Genomic DNA, 13,521 nt, shown 5'->3' with positions numbered 1-13,521 from the left:
CTGGCCAACTAAAAATATATATAGAAAAAATTAGCCGGGCATGGTTGCGCATGCCTGTAGTTCCAGCTACTGGGGAAGCTGAGGCAGGAGGATCGCTTAAGCCCAGGAGTTTGAGGTTGCTGTGAGCTAGGCTGACGCCATGGCACTCACTCTAGCCGGGCAACAGAGCGAGACTCTGTCTCAAAAAAAAAAAAAAAAGAGATGGGGGTCTCACTCTTGCTCAGGCTGACCTCAACTCCTGACCTCAAGTGATTCTCCGGCCTCAGCCTCCCAGAGAGCTAAGATTACAGTCGTGAGCCACCACTCCTGGCCGGTACTTATTTTATAAGAACACACACAATAAATTCATTGTGGTCCTCATTTCACAATCAAATGTCCAATCATCACATTGTATGCCTTAAATGTACAAAATTTTTGTTTGTCAATTATACTTCAGTAAAGCTAGGTAAGAGATATATGAACATACTAGAATGTTTGCCAGTAGGGGGCACTGAAAGATAGTGGGATGTGGGTATTTAAGGTATTCAATTACATTTAAAACAAGAGGTGTCTGTGGGGCATAATGAGCCATAAACCGAGTGTGTGGGATTAACCCAACCCGTGACACCTGAGATCTAAAAAGACAGGTGGCATGGAGGATGATGAATCCCGAATTTAGTGGCAAAGTTATCTCTGGGGTGGTATCAGCTGGTTTCAAACACATCTGCAAAGTAGGCTTCTTTAAAAAAAAAGAAAACAATCTGCAGTGAATATAGAAAAAAATACTTAGATTTGACACAGTTGGGTGGTGAGTGTGTGGGTGTTTGTTACAATATTGTCTGTATTTTTCTACAGTTAAGCTATTTTTTATTTTAAAAACTTAAGAAAACTTTCCTTTGATCACTGAACATAGGAAACAAAACAACTTGTCTTAAAAATAAATACAATGAAAATATGTCATTAAAGTCTAGTTAGACACGGAGACCCACTGAGGCCTGCTCTAAGCAAGGCAAGAAAGGTATTAAGGGGCAGGGCACGGTGGCTCATGCCTGTAATCCTAGCACTCTAGGAGGCCGAGGCAGGAGGATTGCTTGAGGCCAGGAGTTTGAGGCCAGGCTGAGCAAGAGTGAGACCCTGTCTCTACTAAAAATAGAAAGAAATTAGCTGGACAACTAAAAATATATAGAAAAAATTAACCAGGCATGGTGGCTCATGCCTGTAGTCCCAGCTACTCGGGAGGCTGAGGCAGGAGGATTGCTTGAGCCCAGGAGTTTGAGGTTGCTGTGAGCTAGGCTGATGCCACAGCACTCTAGCCCAGGCAACAGAGTGAGACTCTGTCTCCAAAAAAAAAAAAGAGAGAGAGAGAGAGAGGTGTTAAGGAAACAGTAGCATCAAACTGAGCCTTTCTCTATGGCACCATCAGAAAGGCTGGATTAGAACTGGATAAGTTGGTTTTTTGTTTGTTTGTTTGTTTGTTTTGAGACAGGGTCTTGTTCTGTCTCCTGGGCTAGAGTGCAGTGGTGTCGTGTTAGCTCACTGCAACCTCAGACTCCTAGGCTCAATTGAGCCTCCTGCCTCAACCTCCCAAGTACCTGGGATTATAGGTGTGCACCACCACACACAGCTAAGTTTTCTATTTTTTGTAGAGACAGGTTTTGCTCTTGCTCAGACTGGTCTCAAACTCCTGCCCTCAAGCAATCCTCTTGCCTCAGTCTCCCTGAGTGCTAGGATCACAGGCATGAGCCACTGAGCCCAGCCAGAACTGGATAGCTTTCTCAGGCAAGGATCTACCCTCGTTAGAAGGCGCTGTCAATTTTGCAAACCACACACACAGAAAAGTACACTTATTATGAGGATACGGCTTGATGAATTTTCACAATCTGAGCACCCCACATAACCAGTATCCAAATCAAGAAAGAGAAGTCCCCTGTATGTCCCCTGCAGTCACAATTCCCCCACGGGTAACCACTACCCTGACTGTTATCACCCCAGATTGGTGTTGCTTGTTCTAGAACGTCATATCTAGAATCATACAATTGTAATCTTTTGAGTGTGGCTTTTTTCCATTTGCATAATGCTTTTGAGATCCATCCTTGCAGTTGTGTATATCAATAGTTCATTTTCTTTTACTGCTGAATATTATCTAGTATGTGCAGGTACCATAATGTACTGATCCACTCCACTGTTGAGGAGCATTTGGGTGGTTTCCAGTTTGGGGCTACCATGAATCTCATTCATAGCATTTGGTAGATGGAAGTGAGGGAATTCCAGGGACAAATGGCTGGGGCACAAGGTGGGCATATGTCCAGCATTAGGAAATACTGCATTGTAATTTTTTAAGGAAGTAATTAGCACTTCAACATTTATTGTTTTGAAGACTGACTTATGTAACAGTAAGAAATAGTGAAAATTAGAGTTTAACATCAAAGCACATGTTTTTATGTTTCAGAACAAAATGGATTCCTTTTATGACTGGTGGCATATTAATGCCACGTTGATTTTTTTGCTTTCATTGGACATTTTATATTTCAATAACTTGCAAATACTAGCAGGTACCAACTGAAAATAACAATGTTTCAATTATTGGCATGTCCCTATTATTTCACGAAATTATTGAAGCTAACACTTATAAAATGTACTTAGTTCATGTACGTTGTTTAAATTTTCTTATTAGTCCTTAATATAAATGTAACTCAAAAGAGAAAAATGATTTTAAATCTAAAGTGAGTTCACTAAAACCAAAGTAACCATTTTTTTTTTTTTTTTTTTTTTTTTTTGAGACAGAGTCTCGCTTTGTTGCCAGGGCTAGAGTGAGTGCCCTGGCGTCAGCCTAGCTCACAGCAACCTCAAACTCCTGGGCTCAAGCCATCCTCCTGACTCAGCCTCCCGAGTAGCTGGGACTACAGGCATGCGCCACCATGCCCGGCTAATTTTTTTTTCTATATATATTTTAGTTGGCCAGATAATTTCTTTCTATTTTTAGTAGAGACGGGGTCTCGCTCTTGCTGGTCTCGAACTCCTGACCCCGAGCTATCCACCCGCCTCGGCCTCCCAGAGGGCTAGGATTAGAGGCGAGAGCCACCGCTCCCGGCCTAAAGTAACCATTTTAATTGCAAAATATTTCATGTGTCTTATTACCAAGCCAGGGTCTTGACAATGGGATTTTAAGTGCCATTTGTTTGCCCAGTTTGCATACAGCGGGAAAGCCACACGCTCGGAGAGAAAACGCTGTAAACACCTCGCCCTTGGGGTGGGGAAGTTCTGGGGGCACCATTTTCGCCTGTAGAATCAGCCCCGTGCCACCAGGGGGCGCCATCGACGAGGCCCTCGCTCAGGTCCCACCGCCCACCGCCGCCGGGGAAAGAGACCGGGTTTTGTAGATGAGCAAGCGCACAAGCCAAGCTGTGTCACGCAGAAGAGGCGGAACTGGGATTTGAACCTAGGTTTCTGTGATTCTGCAGCCTGAAGGAATTTCCAGCCATGGCTTTCTCCGTGTGTGAGGGGTACTTTTCTTCAACCAATCCCACTCCGTGTGCCCCCTCCCATGTTCTAGCACCCTCCTCTCCCGCCTGGGGGTACACTCACCTCCCAAGCTCCCCTTGCACCCCTGTCTCACGTGTCATCCTTTCCCCGTAGCCCACCACCCACGTAATCAGACTGCTGAGCATCCCCTGCACCTGTCCCCTCATCTCCTCCCCAGCGTCCTGTCTGGGCCCAGCCCTGTCCTCGCCTGCCTGCCCAGGTCCCTGCCCGGGCTTCCCCTGGGCTCCCAGCCTTGGAGAGGTAGAGCCACCTGCCCGAGTTCACACACCGCGGAAGAGGCAGTGCTGAGACAGGACTCATATGTGGGTCCAGGTGGGTCTTGCTCCTGCTCCCAGGAAGGCCCACCCACGTTCCAGGGAGAGAGACATCAGACGGTGCACTCACCCCGGCCCCAACCCCACCCTCCACCACCATCGAAGCCTGGGAACCAGATGCCGTGGGCACATCCCCCTGCCCACTTGGCCAGATATTAGCACAATCTGGAATTTCAGGTCTATAAATCACTTCGTGGCAGGGAGCTCATAAAAGCTGCTGTCCCATCCTGGTCTACCTGCTTGGCCTCTTGTCCCCTCCTCTGGACACCGCCCCCTTCCTTGGAGGGGCCGTGCAAATATAGGGAGCCAGTGCGAGTGGGGCTGGCCAGAGAGGCTTCGGGCGGGAAGGTGAGGAGGGGACTATCTGAGTCAGGATGCAGCAGGGAGGCTGGGGGTCCGAGGCTCAGGGAGGGCCAGTGCTGCGTTCTGGCTGGTGACTAGCCTGTCTGAGCCCAGCTTTCCCCTCCTGTAAACGGCTCCCCACCAGGGTGGTGGGCACGCTGGTACCAGCCTGGGCCCAGCAGAGAGCCGGAGGAGCCCCCAGCAGCTGGGGTGTGGAGTGGAGATGGTGGGGGTTCCAGCTGGGGCCTGCCTCCCCCCCTCCCCTGCCCCAGCCTCTGCCTGGCCTCATCCCTGCTGCCGTGTCCCAGGCAGGACTATGGCTCCGGCAACAGCAGAGGCAGAGAAGGGCTCTCCGGTGGTGGTGGGGCTGCTGGTCGTGGGCAACATCGTCATTCTGGTGAGACGTGCCGCAGTGCCGGGGTGTGGGGGACAGTCCGCAGCGCGGGGCGGGGGTGAGGGCCCAGAACTCCCTAGCAGGCCAGTGCCACAGACTCTCAAATCAGCGCAGCCCGGGTTTAAACCCCAGCTCTGCCTCTCCCCGGCTGTGTGATCTTAGCAAGCGACTTGACTTCTCTGAGCCTCATTTTCCTCATCTATAGATTGCGACGTCGTGGTGTGAAATGCCATGTGGATTAATCTATGCATAGCCCTCAGCTCAGACGTGCTTGACAAATGCTATCGTCGTCAACCTCACTGTGGACATAAAGTGCCGGCCAGGCACACAGGAGGCCATAATAATGAATAACAACAATGGCTTTCCATTAGTGTCGGGTTTTGTTTTGTAAATATGTGATTCCTGCACATGGCCTGATTTCCGGCAGTGGAATTGCTGGGTCGATGCATTTGTGATTTTTATGGCCGTGACCGTAAATAAATCCCCCTCCTCAGGGCATAACAGCACCGTCAAGGGCGGGCAGGTAGACCAGGCATCTCCTCTGTGCCAGTCACGCGCTCCAGGCATTGCATGGGGCATCTCCTTTTACCCTTGAAGCAGCTGGGCTGTGGGGGGGGTGGTCTGGCTGGGCCCTCCTTTCCCTCCTGGCCTCTGCCCAGCCTCATCCCTGCTCGTGGAGGGCGAGGTCTTGACCGCTTGTGCCGCTTTACTGAGAGGGCAGGGGAAGCTCAGACGGGGAAGCAACTTGCTCGCGGGGACTAATGGGGCCAGGGCTGCTGGCCCTGAGCAGACCTTCCCACCCGGCTGCTCTGTCCAGCTGTCAGGCCTGGCCCTGTTCGCCGAGACGGTGTGGGTGACAGCCGACCAGTACCGCGTGTACCCGCTGATGGGCGTCTCAGGCAAGGACGACGTCTTCGCTGGCGCCTGGATCGCCATCTTCTGCGGCTTCTCCTTCTTCGTGGTGGCCAGCTTCGGCGTGGGCGCAGCACTCTGCCGCCGCCGGTCCATGATCCTCACGGTGAGGCCCCAGGGGGAGGGTGTATGGGACGGGTGGCCACGGAGATCATTGTCACAGAGTCATAATAACTGTCGTGGATTCCATGTGGCACCACACTCAGGGCCTCGTGGGCGTCATTTCATTTCGTCTTCCTGTAGCCCAATCATCAGGCCCTGCTGATATCCCCATTGTGCAAAAAGACGGGGGCACAGGGAAGGGAGGAAGCTCTGCACAGCAGGACGACTGGAGTAGCGGGGCTGGGATTTGAACCCCAGCTAGTTGGTCTAGAGTCTGTGCTCGTGAGCTCTGCCAATGACAATGATGACAAAAATGATGACAGCACAGCTACCATTTAATGAGTGATCACTACATGCCAGGAGCTATTCTAAGTGATTTACATGGATCAGTTCATTTATTTCTCACAGCCAACCATGAGATACTATCATCATCATCATCATGACCCTGTTTGACAGAGATTGAAACACAGGCTCAGAGAGGTGAAGTAATTTATCTGGGGTCACACAGCAAGTGAATGGTAGAGCCGGTTTAAACCCAAGCAGTTCAGCTCTTGAGCCTGTGCTCTTAATCTCTCTCCACCGCCAACAACCCACGCTTCCCAGGGATCTCTTCCGTGCCTGACACTAGAGTAAGCAGTAGAGAAAATGAGTTCCCTCAGTCCTCCCAGAAGCCCTCTGAAGTCAGGGCTTTTATCTATTTACCAGGTGAGGAAACTGAGGCTCAAAGAGGCCCGCAGCCTCTCCCAGGGGAAGGAGGGGAGAGGGAAGTTGCGCCTTGTGGGACGTTAGCTTTACCCTGAGTAAGATGGAGCCCTGTCTCCTCTATTAGCTTGTCATTAACCAAGATGTAGAATTTTTTTTTTTCACTTTCTTATGGGAAATTTCAAACATCCACTAAAGTGGAGGGAAGGGCTTTCTGAGTCCAGTGAACCTGTCACCTGCCTACATTTTTTCTTCTTGGGGTATTTTGAAGCTCATTCTAGACACCAAGTCATTTGCCTGTAAATACTTGAGCACACACTTCTCGGAGTGATCAGGACGTTGTTTTGAAGCAGGTTGTGCAACATCACCCCTCTCTCAGCGGCGGAGCTGCACACCAGCGCCCGGGGTCCTGCTGCTTTACAGGCGAGGGTCGGGGGTGAAGTCGGGCAAAGAATTTTCATTAAACACCAACTATTGGGCTTTTTCCCCCCTACGCTGTTGGCACACCCCATAAAATTCACCCTAGGTCCTTCCTATCTTCCAATGCCCAATCTGTGCTCAAATGTCCCTGGTGTCTTTGTTTTTAATTTTTATAGTAGACATTAGTTTTGTTGATTCTAAGGCAATAGTTAACTTCAGGAAATACTTTATCTTTTTTTGTTGTTGATTTCATTTTCCCTTAACATTTTATTATAAACCATTGCAAACATACAGAGAAGTTGGAAGACTTGTACAGCGAACACCCGTATCCCACCATGTACACGCCAGTGTTCACACTGTCCTATATTTTTAAAAATCATCGTATTTCTAGGCACAGATCCATCCCTCTCTGGGGGGGGGTGGCATCACAGGCTTTGCCCTGACAGGCTGTCCCTCCTCTCCCCCCAGTACCTGCTGCTCATGCTTGTCGTCTACATCTTTGAGTGCGCCTCCTGCATCACGTCCTACACCCACCGCGACTACGTGAGGCGGGCAGAGAGGCCAGGGGAGGGGCTGGCCTGGGGGCAGTGGTGAGAGTCCTGGTGGGCTGGAGGCCGACCTCCCTCCCCCCCAGCCCTGCTCACCCTGCTCTTCCCGGCCCTACGCAGATGGTGTCCAACCCATCCCTGATCACCAAGCAGATGCTGACCTTCTACAGTGCAGACACCGACCAGGGCCAGGAACTCACCCGCCTCTGGGACCGCATCATGACTGAGGTGGGTGAGAGCTGAGGGGTGCGGGGAGGGCCTGGGGCTCTCTCCATGGAGGGACGTAGGGCTCCCGTAGGCCCACTGTTTGATGAGTGAGTCCTTTAAAGACATCCACTCTGGGACTCCTGTGAGGGCAGGGCTGCAGTCATCACCGCTTTCCAGATGAGTAAACAGGCCCAGAGGGGGAAGGTCTCTGGCCTGGGGCCATGCAATTGCTAAGTGGTAGGGCTGGGACTGGAACCTGCCAGTCCAGCGGAGCTCTTAACTGTTACACCTACTGCTTCTGTAGGAAGAATGACAATAGTAACAGCAACCACTTATTGAGCACTGACTTTTGTTTAGCGTTGTTCAAAGTACTTTTAAAGCTTATTCAATGCTCATGATCACCCCACAAGGGAGATCAGCTTTTTAGCGATGAGAAAACCAAGGCAAGAGATTGGACGGCTCGCGTGAGGTCACACAGCTGGTAGGTCACAGAAAAGGAAGTATTCAAACCCGGGTTCCAGAAGCCACACTCTTAATTAAATCCAACGTAATATTGCATCAGAAGAGGAAGAAATTGAGGGGTCAAGGGAAATTGAGGTCCCAGCTTGGCCCTACTCATGTAGCTGGCCAGGATTTGAACCCATGTTTGAAGGACGCCCGAGTCTATGTTTTCATCATTCGGGAGCCACAAATTAAACGCACACCAGGGCCAAGGAAAGCCAGAAATCTGCCTTTTTGTCATTTTGTCAGCATAGCTGTCGTGAGTGTGGGTTTGATCCAGATCCCCCATCAACCTTCTGGTCCTCGGACAAATAGTGTCTGATCCTTGCACACACACGCACACAGACACGCTCCCTCCCCCACTTGGAGGCCCAGGACTTGGGGACGTTGGGCCCAGCTGTGTCGAAGGCCAACCCTGCTTCTCCTCGCTGTGCCCAAGCCTGCCCGACGCCCACCTTTCTCTCCAGCAACACTGCTGCGGCACCTCTGGCCCCATGGACTGGGTGAACTTCACATCGGCCTTCCGGGCGGCCACTCCGGAGGTGGTGTTCCCCTGGCCCCCACTGTGCTGTCGCCGGACAGGAAACTTCATCCCCCTCAACGAAGAGGGCTGCCGCCTGGGCCACGTGGACTACCTGTTCACCAAGGTGTGTCCCCTTCCCCCTGCTGCGCCTGTCTGTTGATCTCTCTCTGGGCTCTGCCCCCTCTTACTCTGTCTCTGGTTCTTATACCTCCTTCTCCCTCCCACTGTCCTTCTGTCCGTCTCCTTCCCTCCCCTCCTCCCCACTCTGGCTTTCTCTTCTCTCTGTCTCTCTCTCTGTCTCTCTGTCTCTCTCTCTGTCTCTCTCTCTCTCTCTCTCTTTCTCTCTCTCTCTGTCTCTCCCAGCTCTCTCTGCAAGTTCGCAGGATGCATGCGGGATCTGTGCCATCCAACCTGGCACCTGCAACTTTTCTCAGGTTGTCTGGGACTAGGAGCGACAACAATAATAGCAGTCGCACAATGCCAATAACAGCAACGTTTATCACACCTTTACTTCATACCAGGCATTCTTCTCAGTGCTTCACGTTTTTATCTTATTTAATCCTCAGCACAATCTTAGTATGAGGTAAAGATTTTAATGACCCCATTTTGCAGATGATAAAACTGAGAGGTCACTCGCTAGCAAGGGATGGAGGTGGGATTTGATTTTAGGCGGTCGGGCCCCAATGAGGTGCTTTAGCTGCGGCAAGGCAAGCGCAGAGGCAGGGAGGGCAACCGGAAGGAGTCAGACCAAGGAGAGGAGCCTCCCGGTGGTGCCTCCAGGGGCTCTTGGCTTGTGCTAGAGCCAGTGTTAGAGCAGAGAGCGGAGCCCACGTGTCAACCGTAACCGTGATGAGACCAGGACGCCACTTCTCAAGCCCTGCCTCTGCGCACAGTGCTACGAGCGTCACCTCCTGGGATCCCCGCGACTGCTCTCAGAGGGCAGTGCCGTGCTGACCGCCACTTCTCGGCTGGGAAAACTGAAGCTCAGAGCGGGGGATGATACCGAGGCTCTGCAGACAACCAACGGCAGGGCTGCCCCAAGGCGGTCCTGCCTGCCTCCAGGGCCACACCTGCGCCTGTGCTCTGCGCTGCTTCCAGGCTGGGGCGGGGGTCTAGCGAAGCCCACGCTGCGGTGGGGCTTTTGCCCCGTCCAACCTCATCTCTAAAGGAGGAGGAGTCAGAACTGGACTAATCCTAAAGGCGTATTTCAAACCCCTGGGACTCATGGGCTGCGCAGAAAGCTGGCTCCAAACAAAATCACCCTCAGACCGTCCTAGCCACCATCAGGGCAGCACCTGCCTGTGCGGGGCCTGGGTTCCACGTCACCTCCCTGGCTCCCCAAAACCACCCTGGAAGGTAGGCACTGCCACGGCCCCCATTGCACGGGTGAGAAAACCAAGGTTCAGGAAGGAAGTGACTTTCCCGGGGGCGCACAGTGACTCTCGCCTTCAGCTGCCAGCCTCCCTGGGCGTCTTCTCAAACCCCCGCTGTCCCCCTGCCCAGGGCTGCTTTGAGCACATCGGCCATGCCATCGACAGCTACACATGGGGCATATCGTGGTTTGGGTTTGCCATCCTGATGTGGACGGTGAGCGGTGGGGACCCGTGGGCCGGGTGGGTGTGGGTGTGGGGCTGGAGCGCCCCTCATGTCTCTGCGTCCCCCCAGCTTCCAGTGATGCTGTTAGCCATGTATTTCTACACCACGCTCTGAGGAACAAGAAGGGAAGGCCATGTTCACAGCTCAGCCTCCCCCGCCTCCTGCTCAGCCAGGGCCTGGATAGCCACCTCACCTCTCCGCTTCCCTCCTGTCACCCCCAAGATCTTTTTCCAGGTTTCTGAGCCCTACTGGGCCTCCAGTGTGTCCTGAAAGCTGAGGATATTTGTGCATGGATTCTTAGCTCTGCACCTCGTTTCACTTGGCTGGTTCCTGGCCCATCTTTCAGTGTCAACTTAAAAGTCCTGTCCTCAGGGGACCCTTCCCTGATCCACCAACCCATTCACAGATGCCTCTCATGTAGCTCCCTGAGCTCCTCCCTCATGGCAGGTGCTGCCGTTGTTGCTGAATAGCTTGTGATTGTTTAAGTTTTGGTGGACTTGGATTGCCACAAGAGGAGAGACAAGTTCTGTCACGGTCACTTTACTGTCTCCATCATTGCCCAGCACAGAGCCGAGCATAGACCAGATATTCAATAAATGCTGACTGACTGAATGAATGAATTTGTTTTCCTCTGGGTCAAGGGCAAACGAACAAGAACTCTTCCAATGGAAGAGGCAGAACCCAACCAGCACTGACTGAAGCATGAAATGGAATTTCTTGGCTCATGTAACTGAGTCAGTAGGGCTGGCTTCAGGCATGTCTGGATCCAGGGGTTCAATCTAGGTTTTGAGGAGATGTGTTTCATCCTCAGAAAGGATTTCTCTGACAACACCAGACTTTCGTCTTTATAGCTAAGCAACACAGCAGTGTGAAAGGGCCTCAATCTCAATAGCTTTAGCCAAGGTGAGGAATTGAATCTCACTGCCTTGGTTTAGGTTCTAGGCCCATCCTGGGGTTGGGGAAGGGAGGGCACCTGGATTGATAATCTTGCTAAGGAGGTGTCCAGTAGTGGTGTCGGGTGGGGGGGTTGTTAATCAAAGGAAAATCAGGGTACAGGGCTGTTGAGATGTACAGGTGATAGACATCCTCCTCCTAGAAAGTTCTCTAAGGGGTCCATGACAGCAAACAATTTAAGAATCCCTCTTTTGTCCTTCCAGAAGTAGCCTCATCCTCTGGCCATTATCAGCATCTGGGCCTTGCCAGAAGTGCCTGGCTTCTTTCCCCATTAAATAAAATTTCTCTGGGTCTTCATCTCTCCCACAGGTCTGCAGGTGGTCTGCAGATGCTGAATTCACATTTCGTTTTAGCCATGCTATGTCCATGCTCTAGGATACCACACAGTAGTAAAATATGATGAGCAAGGACTCTATGCTTTAGCATGGAAACATTCCAAGAAATACAGAGCAGAAACAACTGAAAACTACGTGCAGTACATCGTGCTGAAGTGATTTCATTTTTGTAAAAATTATACACACATATTTCCCAGGAAGGACTCCTTTGAGGAGGGGAGTGGGATGGAGGGCTGAGAGGGGACATTTTCACCATGTATATTTTATCACACATATTTTTATAACGTTTGAAACAATTTTTATGGAGATCATCTATTATTTTTCAAAAACAAAAACCAATAAAGGGATTTCTAAAATACTGAACAGTATACGGTTTTACTGTTCCAGTCAGATTTTTAAAAACACCACATAGATGTGATGCACATCGTATTTTATCACACAAGAGCCCCCTCCAGATTAACCGGACTAACTGGCTCTTCAGCAAGCCCTAGAATGAAACTTTCCCCCCATCCCTGGGCACATATTTGAATGGCTTGTAAACATGTCAAGAAAAAGGAGGATTCCATCCTAATCTGCTTTTAAAGTCAGGTGTTTTCCCAAGCAAGTTCATGGTGACTTAGTCTGTGACTGGGATTCTCTGGGAGAGGCAAAAGTCAGGGCTGGGTTCTCACCACCAGACTCTTTGAGCCTCAGTGTACCCCTCTGTAAAATGGGGGTTGTAACAGTCCCTACCTCACAGCATAGGGCCACATTCCAAGAGCTCAGGAAACAAGAGACCTTTTTATTATGAATCATGGATTTTCTCAATCCAGCGTAATCAGAACAAAATGCAGAAATAAACTGCTTGCTAGGGCTGCAATTGTCTCTAGCAAATCTCAATTTCAAATGTTTGGGGCTCTATCCATCCTTGACGTACAGAAATTGATTTGCCAAAGTAAATCACATATTTGCATTTATAAAAGTAAAGTCACACTTGAAAATGCTTGGTGCTTTCTGTGAGAGATGTCCAACCCACAGGCTCAGCATATATTAGAGTTAATATGATGTTTTTGGCTGAGGGTCTTTAAAGAATGTTTGAGAAACTAATGATTGATTGATACATATTAAATCAGCTTTTTGCCTTAAAAACCACATTGCAAAAGAATATTTTATGGCATGAAATGTACTTGGGAACTTGTAAGTGAAAAAAACACATTACAATGTAGCATGCTAACTATAATTCCTTTTCTGATAAAAATATAAATACATGCATGTTTGCATTTTTCTAAAAAAAGTCTCCCAAAGGTCGACAGTAGTTATTAAAGAAGAGGAGACACTTTCGGGGATTTTTTATTTCATTCCTTGGGTATTTTGGCATTTCCAAATATTCTATGATGATTATTGCCTTTGTTCACCAATAAAAAAATCAAGAAATAAATGTTAATAAAAATGCCACTGCTGGACATGAAATGTACACTGAGAAAAGAATTATTCTGCTATACATTTTCAAACTGTATCTGAGCAATTAAGACAGACCAGGCCTTGCCAGATATGGGGGACGTAGGTCGATCTGGCCTCTGGGTGGTCAGGAGGGCGGCTCCATCTTGGTCCCAGGTCTGCAATCTCTGGCTCCATCTGGCCACATACCTGCAGAGTGTGGCTCAGCCAGACTGGCAGCAGTGTGGTTTGACCAAGGCAGGCCTCAACTGGCAGGACAAGTTTGTCTGCCCTTGTCCCCTCACTCAGAGGCCAATTTCTGTGGGTGAGAGGGGAGCAAAGAGGTCAGGGGTCCTGAGGGAAAGGCAGCCATTAGATGGCTGTTCCTACCACACCCCTACATGACCACATCCCTCTTTTGCCTCTAACCCTCTATGGCTCCCCAGTACTCTCAGCACAAAGTCCAGCTCCTCAGTCAGCACTGAGGGCCACGTGGCTTGGCCCCTTGTTGCCTCCCCAAACACATCTCTCTCTCTTGCCCCACTGAGCTCTCTCTCATGCTCTGAGATCATGGAAATAGAAACAATGAACTATAATGTTATGCAGTAGCCAAACAGGGTCCACACCTCCAACTATATCCACTTTTGCTTACACTCCTTCCATGGGGGCAAGTTGGCTTTTTCACTCAAATGTAAAACTCACATCCTGTGGCCCATCTGATTCCACCCCTGAA

The 13,521-nt window shown here is 50.2% G+C and overlaps 1 protein-coding gene across 1 annotated transcript; it reads left to right on the top strand.

The window, feature by feature from the left end:
• The first annotated feature begins 4,490 nt into the window (after window positions 1-4,490).
• On the top strand, window positions 4,491-10,305 carry UPK1A (uroplakin 1A). The gene is made up of 7 exons (XM_045532311.1): window positions 4,491-4,575; window positions 5,390-5,590; window positions 7,177-7,251; window positions 7,377-7,484; window positions 8,432-8,611; window positions 9,991-10,074; window positions 10,153-10,305. The coding sequence occupies exons 1-7, from the start codon at window positions 4,495-4,497 to the stop codon at window positions 10,195-10,197; spliced, it is 774 nt and encodes a 257-aa protein (XP_045388267.1). The 5' UTR covers window positions 4,491-4,494; the 3' UTR covers window positions 10,198-10,305.
• Window positions 10,306-13,521: the final 3,216 nt, after the last annotated feature.

The sequence above is a fragment of the Lemur catta genome, chromosome 19 (genome assembly GCF_020740605.2).
Source record: "Lemur catta isolate mLemCat1 chromosome 19, mLemCat1.pri, whole genome shotgun sequence".
In the NCBI taxonomy this organism is placed as follows: domain Eukaryota; kingdom Metazoa; phylum Chordata; class Mammalia; order Primates; family Lemuridae; genus Lemur; species Lemur catta.
The sequence above is the reverse complement of the archived record's forward strand: the minus strand, read 5'-3'. Positions and strand labels throughout refer to the sequence as shown.

What these genes read in the sequence shown, in the direction of transcription:
- UPK1A (XM_045532311.1), top strand. Translation starts at nt 4,495, where the DNA reads ATGGCTCCGGCAACAGCAGAGGCAGAGAAGGGCTCTCCGGTGGTGGTG. An exon ending in CCTACACCCACCGCGACTAC is followed by an intron (nt 7,252 to 7,376) that starts GTGAGGCGGGCA and finishes GGCCCTACGCAG; the next exon opens with ATGGTGTCCAACCCATCCCT. An exon ending in TGGACTACCTGTTCACCAAG is followed by an intron (nt 8,612 to 9,990) that starts GTGTGTCCCCTT and finishes CCCCCTGCCCAG; the next exon opens with GGCTGCTTTGAGCACATCGG.